The sequence below is a fragment of the Bacillus rossius genome, chromosome 15, assembly GCF_032445375.1.
Source record: "Bacillus rossius redtenbacheri isolate Brsri chromosome 15, Brsri_v3, whole genome shotgun sequence".
In the NCBI taxonomy this organism is placed as follows: Eukaryota; Metazoa; Arthropoda; class Insecta; order Phasmatodea; family Bacillidae; genus Bacillus; species Bacillus rossius.
The window spans coordinates 47,922,315-47,945,497 of NC_086342.1; the positions used below are offsets into that span (position 1 = coordinate 47,922,315).

At 39.9% G+C, this 23,183-nt stretch overlaps 1 protein-coding gene across 1 annotated transcript in view; it reads left to right on the plus strand.

The window, feature by feature from the left end:
• The first annotated feature begins 1,262 nt into the window (after positions 1-1,262).
• Positions 1,263-23,183, plus strand: part of LOC134539275 (uncharacterized) — a 133,757-nt gene continuing 111,836 nt past the window's right edge. Inside the window, exons 1-3 of the mRNA XM_063381098.1 lie at positions 1,263-1,382; positions 5,302-5,348; positions 11,360-11,586. Coding sequence (XP_063237168.1) covers positions 1,263-1,382; positions 5,302-5,348; positions 11,360-11,586 — 394 coding nt within the window. The remainder of the gene's footprint in view (positions 1,383-5,301; positions 5,349-11,359; positions 11,587-23,183) is intronic.

Below are 23,183 nucleotides of genomic sequence, written 5' to 3' on the forward strand. Positions count from 1 at the left end.
ACGTTTTTGACAACGATTTATCATCAATATATACTTATACATTCAAATAATAAATATTCATAAATCGCAGTTCTCTCACAATAGGAACAAATGTTTTGTATCAATAATTAAATTTATTTATACTACTCATTGTAAATATGTAGATTTGAGTGCAGGTTGTGACTAAGCGTCCACTGAGTCTCGCTCTCTCACTCAGATTTGATTTTCCATTTTTTTTTCATCAATTTTAATTCAGGCCTATTTATAAAATGTTGACTCTGCGCTTCCTTTTCATTTGTTGTTCTGCTACAAATATTTTTAAGAGATAGTCACTTAGTGTGATTTCATAGGTGTATAGACTCGCGTATTTGTTAATAATTACAAAGGCTGAGGCTTCGGACCACCCCACAGGGTGGGCTTCAACTTAAATATTGAGTGTAGACAAGGTGTAATCTCACAAAAAATCGACCAATTAAACGCGCTGTCTACACCCACGCAAACAAGCAGAGTAAAACAAACATTGGCGGAGAACATTACGAGAATAATTCGCGCAATGTTAGGCCCTACAGGATATACAAACAACTTAAAATAACTTGTTCTTGGATTCCGACTGCGATACATTTATTTTCAAACAAAAAGCTTGACTTCATAAAAAGCAGCGATTTTACACGCCTGATCTCACACGTCTGAATATAAAATAATTTGCAACAGTAACAAAAAAGATATTACAGTTCATTCAAAGATAGAGTCTAAGTACGTGGGTTGCACTCGTACCAAGATTTTTTACGGAAATGCAAAGTCTGAAAGGCCTTTGATTGTCTATTGCAAGTTTTCTTGTTGGGTGACATAGCGTAGGGATTTCTCCACAGCGTTTCGCAGTTGGACAGGTGCGAAGGTTACACGCAGTGACGTCACGAAGCGTGCACAGCAACCGGTGTTAAATGGGTTTAGCTCGTTGTTAACGAGAAAAGCTGAAGTGGAGAAATTAAATGATTTAAACAAAAAAACTTCCAGTCTTTAGCATTATGTGTTCTCTTAAATACGTTGTTCGTAAAAGCTAATCTTGCAGCTAATCATCTCCGCAAACGTTAAAGTCACTGTAGAAATATCACTAAATGATTTAAACGATCAAAGTTCGGGGACCGAATCTTTCAGAGGCGGCGCTCAATCAGCACAGACGAGTATAAAAAGAGTTTTTCAAGAATCTTGGTGACTCGTAATATTGCATGGGAGTGCGTAAAAGACGAGTCGAGGGGTGGGCAAATGGCGACGACCTTACTTGAATGTCTCGTGGTTTGCAGTTGTCGAAAGGCCCCAGCTCAGGCCCCGTCGGGTGTGCTTGCAGCCGTCTGGGTCGCGTGCGCCTCGCACAAGACTCCTTCAGCGACCACACGCGCTGTCCGGTAACTCGCTCCCGTGCTGCCGGGCATTCACTCCCGTCGCGCATCGCAACTGCCGCGCGTCGGCCCACACACTCGTCCCGGTGTCAGTCAGTGACGTCACAGCCGCCAGCAGCGCACTCGCGACACTTGCTACCAACTCTTCCATTGCCAACTGTCACTTGTGCTCACCCAGGTACTGCAACCCAGCCAGAGTCTCTTACATGTGGTACGAGTGTAATAAATAATTGTCCCCACGTCTCTGTGCAAATTAGATTACCTAAATGAATATGAACACAGTATAATAAAAACAGACTAAACACAAACTACTGCTCAGTAGACAATACAACTAAAGGGCAACTAGAGCTAAAGAAAGAAATACGTCCTAAATGACAGCAACAGAATTATAGCAAAACAAAGTTAAACTCTCGCGAGGAGGGGCACACGCCTCAAGGCTTAGTGAATATGAGTTGAAAATATGTGTGGGAGAAAATCTAATGCAAGGGAAGTATCTAGTTGAAATTTTATTATGAGCGCTGAAATTAAAAAAAAAAAATTAAACATGACGTCTTATACCAGGCCTTAAGACAAATTAATGAATGTAATTTGTGTTTTTTTTTATACATTTTGCCACAAGTTGGAAAGCCGATTTTGTAGTAAAGTAAGGAAAAAAAAATTACATTTTGACGTAAACTTCCAAGGATTAGTATAAACTTTATTTTAATTGCCAGAATTAGCAGAACCCCCCGCCGATCGCTAAGAGACAATTTATTTTTAAACTAATGCTCAGTTTTAATACCTTGAGTAACATGGGATGCTGTCCTGTAGTCGCGTGTCATGTCACGCCTCCAAACTGTGTGGATACACTCACGGTATACATCACTGCTGAGTGTAGTGGCTGGAGGCCTGCGATGGTTTCTTGAAGACTGTGTGTAAAAGATTTGTGCCAACGTGAGAAAGGTATTTAAACTTTATAATTTTATAATTTTATGTTGAATAATTTGACTTTGATGAAGGACTCTGATTTTATTTTCGAAATTTACTTAAGTTTGCTTGTTTAAAATCATTCATGCTAAATACCTTATTTCTTTGATATTTTGAATGTAGGTGTTGCTGTCACTGTTCGTTTAAAAATTTAAAACTGTTATAGTTTGAATTTGAAACGAATGCAATTTGGTATTAGTTTGAGTTATTTAGAAATTTGAGATGGAAAAAGTTAAGAAGAAAACTTTTGGAAGAAGATGTTGGGTGCCGCACTGTGAAAATATTAAGCCTAGAAACGATGTGAAAATTTTTAGTTGAAAATAAAGATTTGACAATCTACAAGTAAACATGGGGTTGTTAGGTTATGTGTATTTGTTGGACTTCAGAATAAGTTATTAATTTGATGGATAGATGATAACCTAAGTTATTCTCCGAACGATTCTAATTTTTTAAAAAAATGTTAGGGGGGGGGGGGGGGAGGAGGCGGAATTAAAAATATTTCCATTAATCTGGAATAAAAATGACACCCTAGATCCTACACAATATGGAGCCCTAGATCCTGCGGTATTGGGACAAAAAAAATTACCTTCTTAAACTTTAACATTGAATTCAATTTTTGGTTCATACATTTAATAAATAAAAAATCGTTCGAAAACTATTTTAAAACCATAATTTAACATTATGCATTAATAAAATACGTATTTAAAATACATTTTTACATGGTTTATTTAATGCTGGTTGTTGGTATTATTACATTACATAGTGGTGGTTATCCGAGAAAAAAATAAGGAAAGAGGTTCAACCTGGGAGTGAAATCTCTCTCTTCTTCTATAGGCATACTCCTTGGCTGGAGGAAAACAGGGTCCAGTTCGCCTTTGTGGAGAGGGTAAAGGGGGGGGGGGGGTTACACAGGTCGCAAGAGACGCTGCCTCGGGACCATCAGCGAGGTCGAGGCCAACAGGTCCGGCTGGGCTCGTGTGGCTCGCGCGGTTCGTGTGGCTCGTGTGGCTCGTGTGGCTCGTGTGGCTCGTGTGGCTCGTGTGGCTCGTGTGGCTCGCGCGGCTCGTGTGGCTCGTGTGGCTCGTGTGGCTCGTGTGGCTCGTGTGGCTCGTGTGGCTCGCGTGGCTCGTGTGGCTCGTGTGGCTCGCGTGGCTCGTGTGGCTCGTGTGGCTCGTGTGGCTCGCGCGGCTCGCGCGGCTCGTGTGGCTCGTGTGGCTCGTGTGGCTCGTGTGGCTCGTGTGGCTCGTGTGGCTCGCGCGGCTCGTGTGGCTCGTGTGGCTTGCGTGGCTCGTGTGGCTCGTGTGGCTCGTGTGGCTCGTGTGGCTCGTGTGGCTCGCGTGGCTCGTGTGGCTCGCGTGGCTCGTGTGGCTCGTCTGGCTCGTGTGGCACGCGTGGCTCGTGTGGCTCGTGTGGCTCGCGCTGCTCGTGTGGCTCGTGTGGCTCGTGTGGCTCGTGTGGCTCGCGCGGCTCGTGTGGCTCGTGTGGCTCGTGTGGCTCGCGCGGCTCGTGTGGCTCGTGTGGCTCGCGCGGCTCGTGTGGCTCGTGTGGCTCGTGTGGCTCGCGCGGCTCGTGTGGCTCGTGTGGCTCGTGTGGCTCGCGTGGCTCGTGTGGCTCGTGTGGCTCGTGTGGCTCGCGCGGCTCGTGTGGCTCGCGCGGCTCGTGTGGCTCGTGTGGCTCGCGCGGCTCGTGTGGCTCGTGTGGCTCGCGCGGCTCGTGTGGCTCGTGTGGCTCGTGTGGCTCGTGTGGCTCGCGCGGCTCGTGTGGCTCGTGTGGCTCGTGTGGCTCGCGTGGCTCGTGTGGCTCGTGTGGCTCGTGTGGCTCGCGCGGCTCGTGTGGCTCGTGTGGCTCGTGTTGCTCGTGTGGCTCGTGTGGCTCGTGTGGCTCGCGCGGCTCGTGCGGCTCGTGTGGCTCGTGTGGCTCGTGTGGCTCGTGTGGCTCGCGCGGCTCGCGCGGCTCGTGTGGCTCGTGTGGCTCGCGTGGCTCGTGTGGCTCGTGTGGCTCGCGCGGCTCGCGCGGCTCGTGTGGCTCGTGTGGCTCGTGTGGCTCGTGTGGCTCGTGTGGCTCGCGCGGCTCGCGCGGCTCGTGTGGCTCGCGTGGCTCGTGTGGCTCGTGTGGCTCGCGCGGCTCGCGCGGCTCGTGTGGCTCGTGTGGCTCGCGTGGCTCGTGCGGCTCGTGTGGCTCGTGTGGCTCGTGTGGCTCGTGTGGCTCGCGCGGCTCGCGCGGCTCGTGTGGCTCGTGTGGCTCGCGTGGCTCGTGTGGCTCGTGTGGCTCGCGCGGCTCGCGCGGCTCGTGTGGCTCGTGCGGCTCGTGTGGCTCGTGTGGCTCGCGCGGCTCGCGCGGCTCGTGTGGCTCGTGTGGCTCGTGTGGCTCGTGTGGCTCGCGCGGCTCGCGCGGCTCGTGTGGCTCGCGTGGCTCGTGTGGCTCGCGCGGCTCGCGCGGCTCGCGCGGCTCGTGTGGCTCGTGTGGCTCGCGCGGCTCGCGCGGCTCGTGTGGCTCGTGTGGCTCGTGTGGCTCGTGTGGCTCGCGCGGCTCGTGTGGCTCGTGTGGCTCGTGTGGCTAGTGTGGCTCGTGTGGCTCGCGCGGCTCGTGTGGCTCGTGTGGCTCGCGCGGCTCGTGTGGCTCGTGTGGCTCGCGCGGCTCGTGCGGCTCGCGCGGCTCGTGTGGCTCGTGTTGCTCGTGTGGCTCGTGTGGCTCGTGTGGCTCGTGTGGCTCGCGCGGCTCGTGTGGCTCGTGTGGCTCGTGTGGCTCGCGCGGCTCGCGCGGCTCGTGTGGCTCGTGTGGCTCGCGTGGCTCGTGTGGCTCGTGTGGCTCGTGTGGCTCGTGTGGCTCGCGCGGCTCGCGCGGCTCGCGTGGCTCGTGTGGCTCGTGTGGTTCGTGTGGCTCGTGTGGCTCGTGTGGCTCGCGCGGCTCGTGCGACTCGCTACACAGCTGGAGGTGTTTCTCTTGCCTGGGCCTGCAGTGCCTGCACTACTGCGTGGCAGAGGTGTTCAAGGGTCAGATGTTCACGTGAGTGATTGTTACTAGATGCGTCGGTTCAGATTGAACATAACATACGTTAAGGAAGTGATCACACGACAACGCCACACATTGCCTTGCTAGCTGACTGGTCAGGCATGCTCACTCACCCATAACTCACCATCCAAAACCAGTTTGGGAAGCAACGAACTACACTTGTAAGAAAGTACAGGTAATTGTGCGCACGTTTCCACGAACAGTTCTTCGCAATTTAAAAAAAAAGTGGTTGTCTGTAAAGTCGGTTTACGGACGATAGTTTAACGTGACAACGTCATAACAAAACATTGATGAAATGACTGCATACTTTTATGAATAAAATTGAATCATTTTTATATTAATAATAAAAGAATAAATACTTGAAATTATACTAGTAATCAGATTTTTAAAATGCAAGAATAATTAACCTTTATTGCCGAAATTGTTGTTGTAATAATCAATGAAAACCACATTCACTTTTCACTTCACTTTATAAACAGTCGACGAAACAGTTCACGTGTAGATGACTTGAAATTAATTTTAAAACTGGCGTTTAGCTATAAAGTTTAAATATGATTATGAACAAGTTTTCATATAAATAAACTGTAATCAAATATCTATCATCAATTATATGAATCACCATAATTTTTTTAGTCAATTGTAACATAACCTATTATTATTGCACTCGCCGACGGTTGCTACTTTTTTTAACAATAAAAGAATAAATACTTGAAATTATACTTGTAATCAGATTTTTAAAATGGAAGAATAATTAACATTTATTGCCGAAATTGTTGTTGTAATAAGTAATGAAAACCAAATTATTTTTTCGTTTAAAAATTATTATGAACAAGTTTTCATATAAATAAAGTGTTATCAAATATCTATCATCAATTATATGAATCACCATAATTTTTTAGTCAATTGTAACATAACCTATTATTACTGCACTCGCCGACGGATGCTACTTTTTTAATAATAAAAGAATAAATAGGCCTACTTGAAATTATACTAGTAATCAGATTTTTAAAATGCAAGAATAACTAACCTTTATTGACGAAATTGTTGTTGTAATAAGCAATCAAAACCAAAGATTAAAATTGGTCGAGAATATTTTATGTTTTTATGTCTTCCAGATCTCAAAATGATATGCAATTGTGGCCCCGGGCACGAAATTTTATTTATAATTCATTAATAATAACGCCCCTCGCGATAAACAAAGGAATATATGTATTAACGAGTGCCTGGTTCCCGCGGCAGGTGATAGATATTGCGATTCGTTCGGTTCGCGTCCGTCACCGTAGATTTCAGCACGGTAGGGGAATAATATTTCGTTTTTATATGATTTTATAACAAATATGCATCCCAAATACACCAAACGTATTTATGTGTTACTATATTTTTTAAAACATTGTACAAAAGATCCCGGGTGTAATTTGGATTATTAGGTTTAACTGTAAAACACCATTTTTCGTTAAAAACGTATTTGAAAATTTAACATCATTTTAAATAACCGAACCGATTGTGCTGAAAATCGGTGGACGATCGTTAAATTATATAATATTAATAATTCAAACGACGAAAACATGATTGAAAAGTCAAATCGGCGGTTCTTCCAAACGAGTGGAAGAGAGATGCCACGCATGCGTACAATGAGCGTAACGGGACAAATCCGTAGTGGGACAATGTGCGTTACGGGACACTTTTTCGTGCGTGCAGCCAGCGTTCATCGATTTATTAGACGTTGTCACGTCAAAAACGTATTACGTATTATGTGTCCTGTTATGCTCATTGTACGCATGCGTGGCATCTCTCTTACACTCGATTGGAACAACAATTGATTTGACTTTTCAATAATATTTTCGTCGTTTGAATTATTATTATTATTTAATTTAACGATCGTCCACCGATTTTCAGCACAATCGGTACGGTTATTAATTTCCTGCCTACCACTATAAGAAATAAACATGGCGGACTACATACGTTTTTAAAACTTCCACAACACAAAACAAAAATTTTATAAATATATATATAACATATAAAACAATTGTTTTCAATATGGCCTCGTGGCCGTGTGGCCAATCCGAAGGTTGACGGATTGAATCCCGGCCGCTGCAATACTTCCATTTTTGTACTTGTAAAAATAAATACGGCGCGCGCGACACTATAAAAGTAATAAATATATTTGAATTAATGAATGCAAATAAAAGTAAATTTATCAATTAAATTGTAGATTTCATTTCACTCCTTCTTTGTAGCCTATCCATACAAAATAGTGATAATTCAATAAAAATGATTAAATTTTATTCATAAAAGTATGCAGAGGTAGATTTTATCATACAAAAGATAGAAAAATTTAAAAAAATTTCTTCCTCAAAGAATATAATATTTTTAATGCCTAAATGGTTTGATTGCAAAAACCTATTACGGCTCAGTCTCAGGCCGAATATGATATTTAATTTTCTTCTGGATCAATCATTTCATAAATGTTTTGTTATGACGTTGTCACGTTAAACTATCGTCCGTAAACCGACTTTACAAACACCCAATTTTTTAATGATTAATCTGATATTTGTTTTATTTCTCATTGGCAGCATTATTATTCTTTGGACACTATTTCATTTCATTTTTTAATTACTTAACGTATAGGCCTACAGGTATCTCAGACTGTTTCGGCTTATCACAATTAAGTTTAGGTTATTTTAAATTATTTTATTTATCCGGCCAATAGCAGACCTGCTTGTTAAGCCCTTCGGACTCTTAACAATTAAGGACATTGTGGGCACAGAATAAACAATTGGTAACAGAAGCGACAAAATGTGGCTTTATCCTTGGTTAGTGCGTACCAGCAATCTGATTGGCCAGTTGCTCTCGGGGCGTACACGAATGTAAAGAAATGATGTTTTCCCATTTAAAGTAAGGGGCTTATGATTTAATGAACAGTTTGTGTGATAGTAAATACAATAATTCATCGTAATTTCACAAATATGTTTCAATTCATAGCATTTAGAGTATCCATGCGTGATTCCAATCAACATTATTCTTTTGTATTGTAATAAATAAGCTAGTTCGTGCGCATTCTAGACTTGTGTTCCGTGATTCAGGGATTTGTGCAGTAAGTACAGAACAAATTTATTTCAGAGATAATGCATAATTTTTGTTGTAACTCGTCGACATGTTATTAAATAATGATTGTAAGCCAGTAGGTGTATTCTTGTCCGTCATCTCGTTTGCTGGTAAGAATGCGTGATATTTGTGTAACTCTGTGCTTACTGCCATGCAACGGACTACAGCAATCAAAATGTAGAGTGATTTTTGTCTATAATTTAATATGCCATTTATTTTTGGTATTATATCACTAGCATGTCGGTGACGCGAACCCATAAGTTTTGCCCCTACCAATAATATCTTTAAAAATAGAAGATATGAAGTTTTTTCATTGAAAGAATAAAAAATTATTAACATAAATCTACAAATAATCAACATTATCTCTAATAAATCAATACCTGACATTTGAAGAAATTCGCATAGTAAATAAATAAACAAAAGAAAAAAAAACATAACATCAGCTTAACTACCTACTAAAAAAATATCCAATATGTTAAAATTTCCTGGGAAAATAAAGATAAAATAGAATAAAATAAGTTTTATCCTTGAAATAGGCTATAAAAAATTAACACGTCACGTGACCATGTCGATGACGACTTACATGAATTTACTCCCTTTCCAAACCTTCCTATAAAAGTTTTCGCTTATTTTTAAAAAAAAAAAAAAAAAAAATTACCCAATGCACCATTGTTTTTGAAAATAAAAATTCAGGTCATATTTTTCTGTTTTGTCATATCATTTTTACCTTATCAATATTGAAAGCTAGAACAACCAGTGGTTTAAGATTCAACGACGCCACCTCCATTTCGTGGCTACCAAAGTCCCCACAGCGCATGGTATTTCCGTCCAACACGTGAAACAAAACAAAACGACGTGTATATGTATATATATGGAGGAAAATTACTATCGGTTAGATCCACGAAGGTCACGTCAGTTTTCTCCTCATGCGGTCCTAGTCTTCGAGCGGTTTACCATAATTCTCGTACTCCCGAAGTTTTGAGGCAGTAAGAGTCCTACAATAACACAGTAAATTTCAGATAAATAATAATAATTGTACGATAATATTACCTAACACAAACAATAATAATAGTACCAACACTTCTCATTATAACCTTAGCAGGGGCAGTTGAAAAAAAAAATTATTTTTCGGGAAAAGGGGGTGGGAAAATATTTTTTTTAACAAAAATTAAATGTTAACCCTTATATTAAAAAAAATTGTTGTCTGTAAAGTCGGTTTAAGGACGATAGTTTAAAGTGACAACGTCATAACAAAACATTGATGAAATGATTGCATACTTTTATTAATAAAATTGAATCATTTTTATTGAATTATCACTATTATGTATGGATACAGAGGAGTGAAATTAAATCTACAATTTAATTGATAAATTTACTTTTATTTGCACTCATTAATTAAAATATGTTTATTACTTAAACGAAGAGATTATTTTAATTATAACTTTTTTACATGTTTGCTATTTAACATATTCCAATCTGTGTTATTCTGTTCAGGATAGGACGATGATAGGAAAAGTAGGAAACGAATGGGAGTGTTTCAAGTTTAACGTGCCTTAAAAAAGTCAAATCGATGGTTCTTCCAATCTAGTGGAAGAGAGATAGATGCGGCGCAAGCGTACAATGAGCGTAATGGTACAAAGCGTAACGGGACAATGTGCGTAACGGGACAATGAGTCATCCTTTTCCGTGCGTGCAGCCGGCGTTCATCGATTTATTAGACGTTGTCGCGTCAAAATAAAATTTGAACCCTTGTATTAAAAAAAATTACATTACTTTTGACAGTAACACACCGACATAAGAGCCTACAATAGAGGCCGTAAGCTGCGTGGCTTCGCTAAAAGCTCACCTTGCATCGCCCAAATAACATACAGTCTTCACTGATATTCTGCAATATTTTTTTTTTTTTTTCATAATTTCCGGGGGAGAGAGGTAATTACCAGCTTATCCCTATAGAATTCGCCACTGGAACTTAGTTAAAAAAAAAAAAAAAATTTTTTTTTGTTGACTAAAATAAATTTCGAAGGTTAATAAAGAAAACGATTTTAATGGTGTGATTGTGTCCATGCGTGTTATCTTGCCGTTCAAGTGTCACAACAATAAAACTTCTCAGGCAGATATAAATGAATATTTTTGTCGTGATAACGTCTTATAAATCTATGAACGCCGGCTGCACGTACGAAAAATTGTCACGTTCCGCCTCAGCCGAGCGTGCAAGAACCGGCCAACCACCGCGCGAGAAAATCTTCTGTAATATCAAACAGGTTGAGGCGGTTTTTTTTTTTTAAATAATTGTTCGTGATTATATTTAAACAAATTATTAAAATTAAATTTGCAAAAACTGTAAATAATATTTGAAAATTAAAAAGTATGCAATTTTTCATCAATGTATTCTTATGACGTTATCAAGTAAAATTATCTTCCGTAAACCGACTTTACAGACAACCCCCCCTTTTTTTATATATAAAACAAATATATTTGTTATGGCTAGAGACCTGCAAAATTCGCGGGTTCATTTCGTGTTATGCTAAAATTCAAATAATTATACCTTAGCGCTGCTACTGTCACTGGTTCACTGTTAATCTGGAGTAATGAGGGCCAGTTAGCGACCCTCGCTCAAAGAAGTGTCGAATCACAGACACTCAGTCGAGACGACTCACAAGTCAGCAGCCAATGAACAGTTGGCATTTGCCCGAGTGTGTAGAGTGTAGTAGAGTCTATCCTGGAGGTCATTGAACCCGCGAATTTTGCAGGTCTCTATGTTATGGATTTCAGCACTGTGGCTGGTGTCACACATGGAGCTTGCACCGTACACGAGCAGAATGACGGTGTACGATAGTTAAGTGTGGTAACACGTACCACGATGCGGTACACATAACCTCAATCTCTCTCTGTCTCGCCAGCCGCGCGCGGGGTTCCCCCGCCGGCCGCCAGGCAGCGCGGCGGTCGAGTCAAGGCCGCCAACTGTCGCCGGCCGCCAGTAGCCCGCGAGCGCTGCGAGCTGACGGATCCGGCGCGACGTTGCCAGCTCGCGGCGACGGTTACACGCGCGCCGAACACTTCCGAACTACACCGAAGCTCGCACGACATCACACCAGGATAATAACACGGGCCGGGAATAGTTGTCCAGGTAATCAAGCTACAACAAACATTCTTTCACCGTTGATTAGCTTAACGTAGGTATCTCAGTCAAATAATAAAGGCAATTGGTTACGTTAAACTATCTCCATTTTGAATAATTTCCAGCCAATTATTTTACAATATTTTTAATGTAGGTAGCTAACCAAACTTAACATTCTTACAGTAACATAAATTAGTAATAATCGTTAAAAATAATAAATTATTTGCATTTACATTTACAACGCCACTGCATCAGAAGTTGCGCTAAAAATAACATTGAGGACGGTTGGTTGGTTTATTATAGCTATCATAAAAAACTATAATATATTTTATGGTTGCTTATGAATTACCAATTTAAGATGTAGCTATCCTGACCTAACCAACTCTTCATGTGATTTTTACAATATTCCAAATATGTAGCTGCTGTTGCGTTAATACGTAAGTAGGTCAGTACATTTTCTTCAGCATTCAACATACAATTTGTAACTAAATGTAGCACATAAACTATAAAAATAATTTAAAATTAAAATCCACGATATGTTAGTTTTTACGTTAACGGAGAGATAAACAGAGGGGGTTGAAAGAAAAGTAACCTAGCATGCACAGACGCGGGAAGCCTTTTTTTCACAGACGAGAGAGCCAAACGCCCGATCGTGCATCTTCGGTTTTTTTTTGGTTCATTGTAAATACATGTAATGCATGCCAATTTGCATCCCGCATGAATGTGCCCAGGGTTTTCCCTGTGTCTATGCAGGTTTTACCTGGGCCCAACCTATCTCTAGTTATAATCTAGATTTAAGAGCGAGGGGAGTTAGTCATGGCGCCAATCGCTGCCGTGGCTGGCCAATCCCCTCCTAGCACACGATGCATGCGACCCTCTCCCTGCATGGCTGATCCCAGCATGACCAGGCGTATAGGCTTCGGCCTGAGACGCACCTAGGTCCCTCCCTAACCCGGACCCTCCAAAACACACTTAGTTATAGTTAGGTTAGGAAACAAAATCGTAAATAAATATGGAGGTGTTGATAAAAGGATACTAATGGTCAATTAGGTTAGGATAGCTACATTAAAGATACGGGAAAAAAACGTGAACTTCGGGGAACTTGGGGTTTTGGCTCTCTCGTCTGTGAGAAGAAGGCTTCCCCACAGACGCGGCCTGTGTGAGTCGTGGGAATCCCCGCAGTAGCTTCCACTAGTGATGGGTCGTTCGTTAACGATTCGTTCAAAAAGAACGAATCTTTGAGAGAACGAAATCTTGCGATTCGTTCGCGATGTAAAGAACCGGCTCTTTGAGAGCCGGTACCTTGAAAGATTCGGAAGAACGAAAACGCGGAGAGAACGAGAGAACGAGATGAGAGTACCGGCCACGCGCCCGGTCTGATTCGTTCGTGAAATGATTCATGACGTCAGGAGTCTGAAGAATTAGTAATCGCAGCGTGAGCATGTTCATAAGAGCAAACGATAACTGATCAAATAAAATAGGGTAACATGAAAAGTATCTATACCTGAAAATGTCAACTGTTAAGTAGTGGTTTAAAATTGCGTTTTCACATTCACATACACAAATTTGGGGGGAAAAAAAACATGGAATTAAAAATAACAGGGAAAGTAACTACAAATGTTCACACTTACCATTTAGGTGTTAATTAATGTACCTACTTCATTTTTCTCTCTTCATACTGAATCGCAGTAGTAGTATTCAATTTTTTTCTTTTTTCTCTAAATGTGTTGGTCTACATGTAAACACTTTACTCTCTCTAGAGTGTAAATAGCCTGTATATTAATATTTGTAACTTAAAAAGTAATACAATATAAATAATCTTGTTTCATATACGCAACTGTGATTCACTGGCTACGAAAAGCAATGTTCAAGTACTAGCTATAATAGTGCGATTACAAATTAAAGTTAAGAAAGATCACTTTCGTACCTAACATTCTTAGATTTAATGCTCCCGTATTATATAGAATCACTGCATGAAGCATTTGCAGCGATCAACAGTCAATAATTTTATAACAGTCAGTATACAACTAGACGTTTGAAATTTCATTTACCCATGCAGAGTAGATAAAGATAACCACCCACGCGATCCAGCCTCCTCTCGTTATCGGGTCACGCGATAACGAGGGGAGGCTGGAAGCAAACACGTAGCCAATACTCTAAAGGATGAACGAGTTACGACACCTGATAAAAGAGCCAGATCCTATTCACAGAAAAGAACGAAATGACCGAGATGAACGAATCGTTCTGAACGAATCTTTCACGGAACTGATCCGAAAGTACCGGTTCGGTCAAAAGAACCGTTCTGCCCATCACTAGCTTCCACTGTGTCGTCCCGACAGCGGCGGCCGTGTGTCGCAAGGCCTGACCGTGGCCATGTGACCAGATACTGCGGGCCTCCGCCGCGGGAGTCCACGCCTTGTTCCGAACACGAGCTGCTTGAATCTGTGTGTGTGACTGCTTTTAATGTAGTAGCACCTATTTTTTCCCGGTTTTGATACTATTTGCTGTATGTTTAATTACTTTCCTTTTTATGTAAGTTATGTCTATGCTTAATATTTAATTACTTTAAATTAGTTATGGTTGAATATTTTGTAATAGTTAATATTTGAACATTAAGTTAAAATTTTAATTTGTTCTCTTAATATTTAGTCAACATCTGCTTATATAATACTTAATTTTTAATATTCCACTATTTGATGTAATTACAGAAAAGCGGTTATGTGTAAGAAAAGGCGTACCGCCTTAATTTCGCCACCAATAAAGACGATAAATAAATAAATAAATAAGAGTTGGTACGCCCTGGCTGGCAGCAGGTTCAGCTCTTACTGGGCCCAACACACGCTTAGGTATTTGTTTACATAATAATGTGTTGTCCGAACTCGACACTAAGACTGCACAGTTAAGTAAAAGTAGTACATATTAGATAACTCAAATATTTTGATTTTCCAATTATTATTTTTTACGTAACCATAAAGCATTTCAAACGGATGGATGGTAACCTGAATACTTAAACTGCCAGCACCACCTGTTTACAGTTGTTGGCACTAATGCGTACGTACCTAGCCATTTTTAGTCGTGAATGAATACTTTAATTTAGCTAAACATCAATAACGACCAATTTAAAATAAATAAAGTTAAATATGTAGTGTAGCGGTATTTGCGAAAAATATTTTTAAAATACGAACATACTTTTATTATATGCTCTTTCACTTCCTCTTTTCATTAAACCCGGTGGAGATAAGAAGTTCCAAATACTTTAGGAGATATCGAATTTTTTAATTTTCATCACAATACCTGTGCATTCATGCGGCATTATTATTGTTTCTTGTTTACGAGTATGAATTTTTTTTTCCCCGCGACGTAGGTGAACGACTACATCATTTTCTACTAATGGCAAAGGAATTGTACCCGCTTCTAACTTAGGTGAATTTTTAACGTTTCAAATTTTAATGTTTTATTTGTTATTTGGATATTGTTGCCCAAGTAATAAGTAAAAAAAATTACGTGAGTTCCTACTGTTCATCCTTTGTCCCGGTTTGTTTGGTCAGGTTAGTTACATTATAAATACTTTAAAACTAAACAACCATTAAAATTAATTCACATCATTTTTAATTTCCGCTTATTTTGAAAGTATTTATAATGTAACTGACCTGATCTAATCGACCATTTTAATTATTTAGGCATTCACGAACACACGGCAAAATAAAATAAAAAATTGCTCCGGTTAAATGATAGCACAGGTCATGTATTGCTAAATAAGAACCGCGATATCTCCTAAAGTATTTGGAATTTTTTTTTTATCTCCGCCGGGTTTAATGAAAAGAGGAAGTGAAAGAGCATATAATAAAAGTATTTTCGGATTTTAAACATTTTTTTTTGCAAATACCGCTTCACTACATATTTACCTAACTAAATTATAGTGACTGTTTAAATTCAAGCAGTAAAAATTAAAAATATAACATATTTTTTAGCAATCTCAGAATATTAAAATATTTATAACGAGAATTATAAAGCCGTGTAAGCTTAAGTTCATTTTTTTCGGTAATACTAATGAACGTTTTTATATTTGTCTCTATTTGAGTTATCACTTAAGCTTCTAATGTCTTAAACAAATCTCATGCAAAAAATCTAAAGTAATATTAAAAACAAAAAATTGGTTGTCTGTAAAGTCGGTTTACGGACGAAGTTTAACGTGACAACGTCATAACAAAACATTGATGAAATGATTGCATACTTTTACGAATAAAATTGAATCATTTTTATTGAATTTTCACTATTTTGTATGGATACAAAGAAGGAGTGAAATGAAATCTACAATTTAATTCATAAATTTACTTTTATTTGCACTCATTAATGCAAATATGTTTATTACTTTAACGAACAGATTATTTTAACTATAACTTTTATACATGTTTACTATTTAACTTCTTCCAATCTGTGTTATTGTGTTTAGGATAGGACGATGATAGGAAAAGTAGGAAACGAATGGGAGTGTTTCAAGTTTAATGTGCCTCGAAAAAGTCAAATCGATGGTTCTTCCAATCGAGTGGAAGAGAGATAGATGCGGCGCAAGCGTACAATGAGCGTAACGTAGGGTGACCAAACGTCCCGTAAAAACCGGATTGTCCCGTTTTTTAACGATCGTACACGGGGTTCCGAAAAAGTCTCCCGGGACGCCTAAATGTCCCGTATTTACGTTGGATTGATGATACACTTTTGTCGCGCCTCTCCTCGGACCGTATTCCCCTCTCCTCGACAGTTGAACTCGCCCATTTTAGTTACCTTGTTTAATTATGTTTTTAAGTATTATTAAGTATTCACTGCAATTTTTTTGTTTTTATTTATTATACGCCTCACAATTTAAATTAAATTACATATTCATAGGTAAATTGAAAAATATTTATAGGTCTCAAATTAGCAAAAAAAGAGCATGTTTCAATGATTACGTCTCGATGCAGGCCCCTCGGACTCCCCTTTAGCTGGAGGGTATCGCCCCCAAACCCTCCGCGGATGTGTCCCGTTTTGTCAAGTTTATGATTTGGTCACCCTAGCGTAACGGGACAATGAGTCATCCTTTTTCGTGCGTGCAGCCGGCGTTCATCGGTTTTTTAGATGTCACGTCAAAATAAAAAAAAAACACGATTCCGAAGCTAATGGACGTAGGGACACATCATTGGATGCGAGTGTCGTCGCATTCCTCAGAAACTGTGTTTTAGTTGACAGAAGACGATCAATGCACCGCATCCCTTGTGAGGATTCGGAAGCAGCAAAAGATGGTCGCGTCCTCTACAATTCACTTCTGGCGGATCCATTAGGCTAGTGGAAATCCCATGAATTTGATTTTAAAAACTTAAAAAAAATAGTATTACATAGTAAACAATGAATTTCTCTGCCGTATTCCCTACTATTTGATAACAGACTGTAGTGTGTAATTTGGTATGAATGAGTAGATAAATAGTGTAAGTATTTAATGTAGTGTGATGCCCCCTGATACCTCCTGTACTCTATATAGCTGGTTACAGAAACTGAAGAAAACCTCCAGTTTTAAATAGCGTGTAGTTATGTAAATCAGATTGCCTGCATCTTGAGATACAAGTTTTCCGGAAAAGTATTTTTGGGAAAATTTTCTGCTTAACCGAAACATTTATCACTTATAACTGGAGACCGGAAAAATTCGCGGATTCATTTCACGACAGCCTAAAATTCATATAGTTACACCTCAGTGCTGCCTCTGCTATTGGCTCACAACTCACCTGGATGACTCCGGGCCAATGAGAAACACTCAACCGAAGGTGTGTCGAATCACAGGCCGCTACGTTGGCACACCTTCACAAGACAGCAGCCAATGAGAGGGTGTTATTTGACCGAGTGTACGTAGAACTATTAAGTTCATCCTAGAGGTCATTGAACCCGCGAATGTTTTCTGTCCCTACTTATAAAATTTTCAGAGAAGACAAAAATACATTTTATTAAATTTTTTATACAAGCACAACCAAATAAATCATACATTTGGTCTTTCTTTACAACGTATTGGCACACTTAAAATTTGTGAGTTAAGGAAACACGCTACTTTCTTACCAACTGATAGAAACAAAAAATTGTTGTTTGAACAATACTTAGCCGTCCAAAGAAAAATAAACTCATGATATATTTCAGCCTTTCTTAAATTATGTAAATATATATTGGTAAAAAAAATTTTTTTTGAAACACTACATGGTAATATTCTACCAAAACATTTTCTGAGCGGAAAAATTTTCCTTCTAATTACTATGATTTATCTTGTTATGTATATTTGTATGTATGTTAATAAATAAGTACATATACTTGGTATTTACGTCCCAGCGACAGTGCGGTTATCACAGACGATAATACAGCATATTCAGTGGATATAAGGCCCGTCTACAATACTGTGTTCTGAATTGTGTCTAACGGACACTGGTCCCTGATTGGCCCACACGACCCTCTGACGTAATTGATGTCGTGGGCAATGGTCAGAATATAGTGGTGAACTTGAACTTTTTATTCCAATTTGTGTCCTTTGGCAGCACAGAAGAACACTCGTGATATTTATTGTTTCCGGTTCCCGTTAAAAAAAAAAAAAAAGGTAAAACGGAAGTAACGGATGATAAGTTAGTAACAGGAAGCCAATAAGACCAATAAGACCAATAAGAAATATTGATTAACGCTATCAGTTGGAGAACGGCGCTTTTCAAAGCCCGAACACTCGAATTATTTTATTTTTATAAGTGTGATTAGAATTAATTTATAAGATTTACTTTTGCCTTACCGAATAACTAAACATACTCGAACTCTTACATAATGCAAACGTTAAATTAATAATACAAACTTTACAAAAATGTACAATGCATGAAAATAAACAAAAACATTCGAAAAATACACAGGTATTTGGCCGTTCTATATGTACTACGCTCTACTGACTACTTAAGAAAGTGGATTCGGACTTCGGACATCGCAGTTTTAGACAGGGCAGTTTTCCGTTGACGTCGTTCACATTCGGATAAGAACATGGACTGTCACAGGTTCGGACAGTTTTGGACAGGCCTCGACCGGGACAGTATCAGTTACGGCCTACTGTGAGGACTCTCCCACACACGTCACTGACCAAGGAGTGTGGAAGTAAACAGATCTTTAACTTCAAGGTTAAACCTCATTCCTTATTTTCTTCTCTGAAACGGCCACTAACGATTCCGACACTTTCAACCACACATAGCGTAAAACCAAAGAAATTTTGGGGTCGTTACCACAACGCCGAAATACCACAACGCCGAACGTACAATAACGCCGAATACCATAACGCCGAATGCCAAATTGACCGCAACGCCGACAGCTAGAAAACTGCTGTGTACCACAACGCCGAAATACAGTAACGCCGAAAATGTTGCTGGGGGGGGGGGGGGGGGGTCACAGGAGCAAAATGAAAAACAACTGAATGAATTTGTGTGTGTTTCTTAAATGTATCTTAAGGCCGGAATACCACAACCTAACTTAACCTAGGCTAGCCTAACCTAGCCTAACCTAACCTAACCTAACCTTACCTAACCTAACCTAACCTAACCTTTGTGGCAGTCCTGCAATGACATTTTTCGGCGTTAATGTATTTCGGCGTTGTGGTAATTCGGCGTTGTGGTACACAGCAGTTTTTTAGCTGTCGGCGTTGTAGTCAATTTGGCATTCGGCGTTATGGTTTTCGGCCTTATTGTACGTTCGGCGTTGTGGTTTTTCGGCGTTGTGGTGCGTCCCCGCCCAGCCCATATCAGGATCTAGGTTGTTATCCCCGAATTCTTCGGATTCAAGATCCAGGGGTTTGTAATACATTCAAACGTTTTAATAAAATGTCGAAATTACATTTTCGTGTTTTGATATTTATGACATAAAAAATTAAGAATTTTAACGAGACATTATTAGAGATGGAAGTTGGTGTTTGTTGGTCATAAAGAGTTGTAGGTTAACCTAGGGGTTAATCCACATTTGGCACGTAAATTCGCGATATTAACTGACATAATTGTCCATCGAATGCAATACACACAAATTGACTTTACTGAAACTGGTAGCTACAAACACAGCAAACACGTAAATAGAAATTTACCATTAACTGGTGCCTTCAAGAAATCAACTGCTACACTCAAACACACATGGTCACACAAAAAATTAACATAAATGTTGGTATTTAAACACACGTTTACCGATGTCTCCCGATTCGTTTACATTTAAACTCTAAAAATTATTAAATAGCTATGAATCCTATGTATTATTTAAAATACATCGAGCAGGCATACGCAAAAAACAAAGATTTTTTTTGAAGAGCAAAATTTTTAAAAATTTAAGGACACCAGGGCACCAACCTGAAGGTGTAAAATTTAATGATTACACCTTTATTAAAAATATTTTAAAAAAAAACTTTTTAATGGTGTTCTGTACATCGAAATGTTGTACGAGCCAAAATAGCCATATTAAGAAAGTAAATTTACAATTTGTTCACAAGTCACACTTTTTTGAAGTGAAAACTTCTATAGGAAGGTTTGGATAGAGAGTAAATTTAAGTAAGTCGTCATCGACATGGTCACGTGACGTCAGCTGTATATATATAAACACAGTTGTGCGCGCGCAGACAGTACGTGTCTCCAGTCCCTGTGCATCAGTGCTGTGCATATGTGAATCGAATGTGTGTATGCAGTGTTCAAATTGTGTTTTTGTTCAATTTTTATCTTAAATCTTAAGTACACGATTACTGTGCAGTAAAAAGTTGAGTCTAAAATATATTAATATTCTCATATAGATGTATAGTTTGAATAACGAAGAAAACGGAGTCTTTGTAGCAATATAACCTACAAATTAAAAACATAATTATTTATTTTTTAATACCTACAATTACTTTGCAATGCGTATTTTATAGTAATTTAGGAGTTATTTTACTAACGTGATAAAATAATTTGTTGTGTGATAATATTTTTTTCGTAAAAATTGCGAAAAAGTCTCAGATTTTTATCAAAAAATATTTTTTTATGTTACACAATTATATGTTACAAAGTAAGTATTTCTTATTTAAAATAATATTTGTATTTTCTTAATTCTATTATTAATATTAATAAATAACAACTGTTTGGTTATAGTTTTAAGTTTTCACTTCCGTCAGCAGTCCTCTTGACTGATTATTATTATTATTATTTTAAATTATTTATAATTTAGCTCTGAATATGAATGACATGCTGATGTTGGTACGGAAGCGTGCCGTCAACTTGCGCATGGTGGCAGCCCTGTGCCTGACGGACTGTGGTAACCCGTGACGAGAAGCCTGTACAAGTTCTGTCCCTGCCCGAACACGCCCGAATATTCACCTTCGGCCAACCTCGGGATTTGTTTTATTTTTGCGTAGGAAAAATTAATTCAAATATTAAAAGTGGTCGGTTAGGTTAGCTACATTAAAACACTTTAGAACACTATGGACGGTTAGTTAGGTTAGTATAGCTACATTAAAATAAACAGAGAAATATAAATAAACCCGAGGTTGGCCGAAGGTGAATATTCGGGCGTATTCGGGCAGGGACAGAACTTGATGTAGGGCCTACGCCTTAGGCTTCCCAACCCGTGACGCAGCGACGCCATTGGCCAGTTGTGACAGGTCGTGTCGCCACTGGCACAAGGAATAAGGAGGGCGATACAGAACTGCGACTTCTACAGTGCGACCTCAGACCATTATTATCTGCGCGACAAGTGACATAATCTGTCGAGTGGACCCGTAACTACCAGAAAATTGGTTGTCTGTAAAGTCGGTTTACGGACGATAGTTTAACGTGACATAACAAAACATTGATGAAATAATTGCATACTTTATGAATAAAATTGAATCATTTTTATTTAACAATAAAAGAATAAATACTTGAAATTATACTAGTAATCAGATTTTTAAAATTCAAGAATAATTAACCTTTATTGCCGAAATTGTTGTTGTAATAAGCAATGAAAACCACATCAACTTTTCACTTCACTTTATAAACAGTCAAGTGGAAGAGAGATATATGCGGCGCAAGCGTACAATGAGCGTAACGGGACACAGCGTAACGGAACAATGTGTGTAACGGGACACTTTTTCGTGCATGCAGCCGTCGTTCATCGATTTAGTAGACGTTGTCAAGTCAAAAAAATAAACAACTTACCGAATAATTTCTTAGGAGAAGCCATTTAAGATTTCTTTTTTTTCCTAACCTAACTAAAAGCTATGAGTGTGCGGTTGGGGTCTGGGTAGGAAAGACTCTCAGGCCGAAGCCTATACGCTCTAACAATGCAGGTTGTTAGCCATGCAGGAGAGGTAGCATGCATCATGTGCTAGGAGGGGATTGGCCAGCCATGGCTGCGATTAGCGCCATGACTAACTCCCCTCACTGACTATTCTAGGCTAAAACTAGACACGTTGGGCCCAGGTAAAACCTGCATAGACACAGGGAAAACCCTGGGCTCTGACATGTGGGATGCAAAAGTTTCATGCATTATTGACAAGCAGGTTGATTACAGGAAACAGAAGGATGGTTCCGGAAGAAGAGTTGGACAGAGCAGAAAAGAGTCTACCACGCGGGGGGGGGGGGGGGGGGGGGGGGGGTTTGGCACTTGGACATTGCTGTGCGCATTGGTTTGGATGGCGCTGGTTGTTTATGGGGCGACACTTTGATCGTTTCCCGCCGGGCTGCCAGCTACCCGAAATTTAAGATGCCCAATAAATCAAAAAATAATACTGGTTTGTAACGAAAAGTCAAATTCTTCATATAAACGAGTAGGAGGTGCAGAATTTGTGGTTTTGCCACGCCACAAAATAAAAGTGAATTAATTTTCCGCTGGTTTTGCGTCCCTGGCAAAAAATGCTGTCGCAAAGCTGTGTTATTACGTTATGTTAAGCTACTATCTAGCGGCGGCGCCCGGAACTACTCGTGAAACCAGGCCTCAGGTCTCGCGCCATGACCCGGCGCCTCACGCAGTGCGCCTGTGTTGCTTGTCCTTGACCTCCGGGGTCAAGGTCACAGCCCGCGAGGCGCGCTGTCAGCTCCTCCTGCAGTTGTCCGGGCCTCCGGGAAGCCTTCTTTTCACAGACGAGAGAGCCGAACGCCCGATCGTGCATCTTCGGTTTTTTTTTTTTTGGTTCATTGTAACTCATGATAACTAATGGTCAATTAGGTTAGGTTAGCTAACTTATAAATACTTTAAAACATTGTTGACGGTTGATTTGGTAAGGATAGCTACATTAAAGATACTGTGAAATCATGTACACGGTTTCCTAGCGCTGGATAGCTAAATATTAAAATGTTATTTGCTAAGCGACCATAAAATGATTTTACAGTATTTTAAATGTAGCTATACTTACCTAATATAACCAACCATCCACAATGTTTTAAAGAATTTATAATGTAGCTAACCTATCCTAATCGACCGCAAAATTTAATGCCACACCGGTTTATACAATAAGATAGAACGGTGATAAAAAAGCGAGCATGAACTTGGGGGAACTTCGGGTGTGGCTCTCTCAGCTGTGAAATGAAGGCTTCCCCTGAAACAATCATCGCCCAGAGATCCAGCTGCCTTTCCCGTCAGTGGGCATG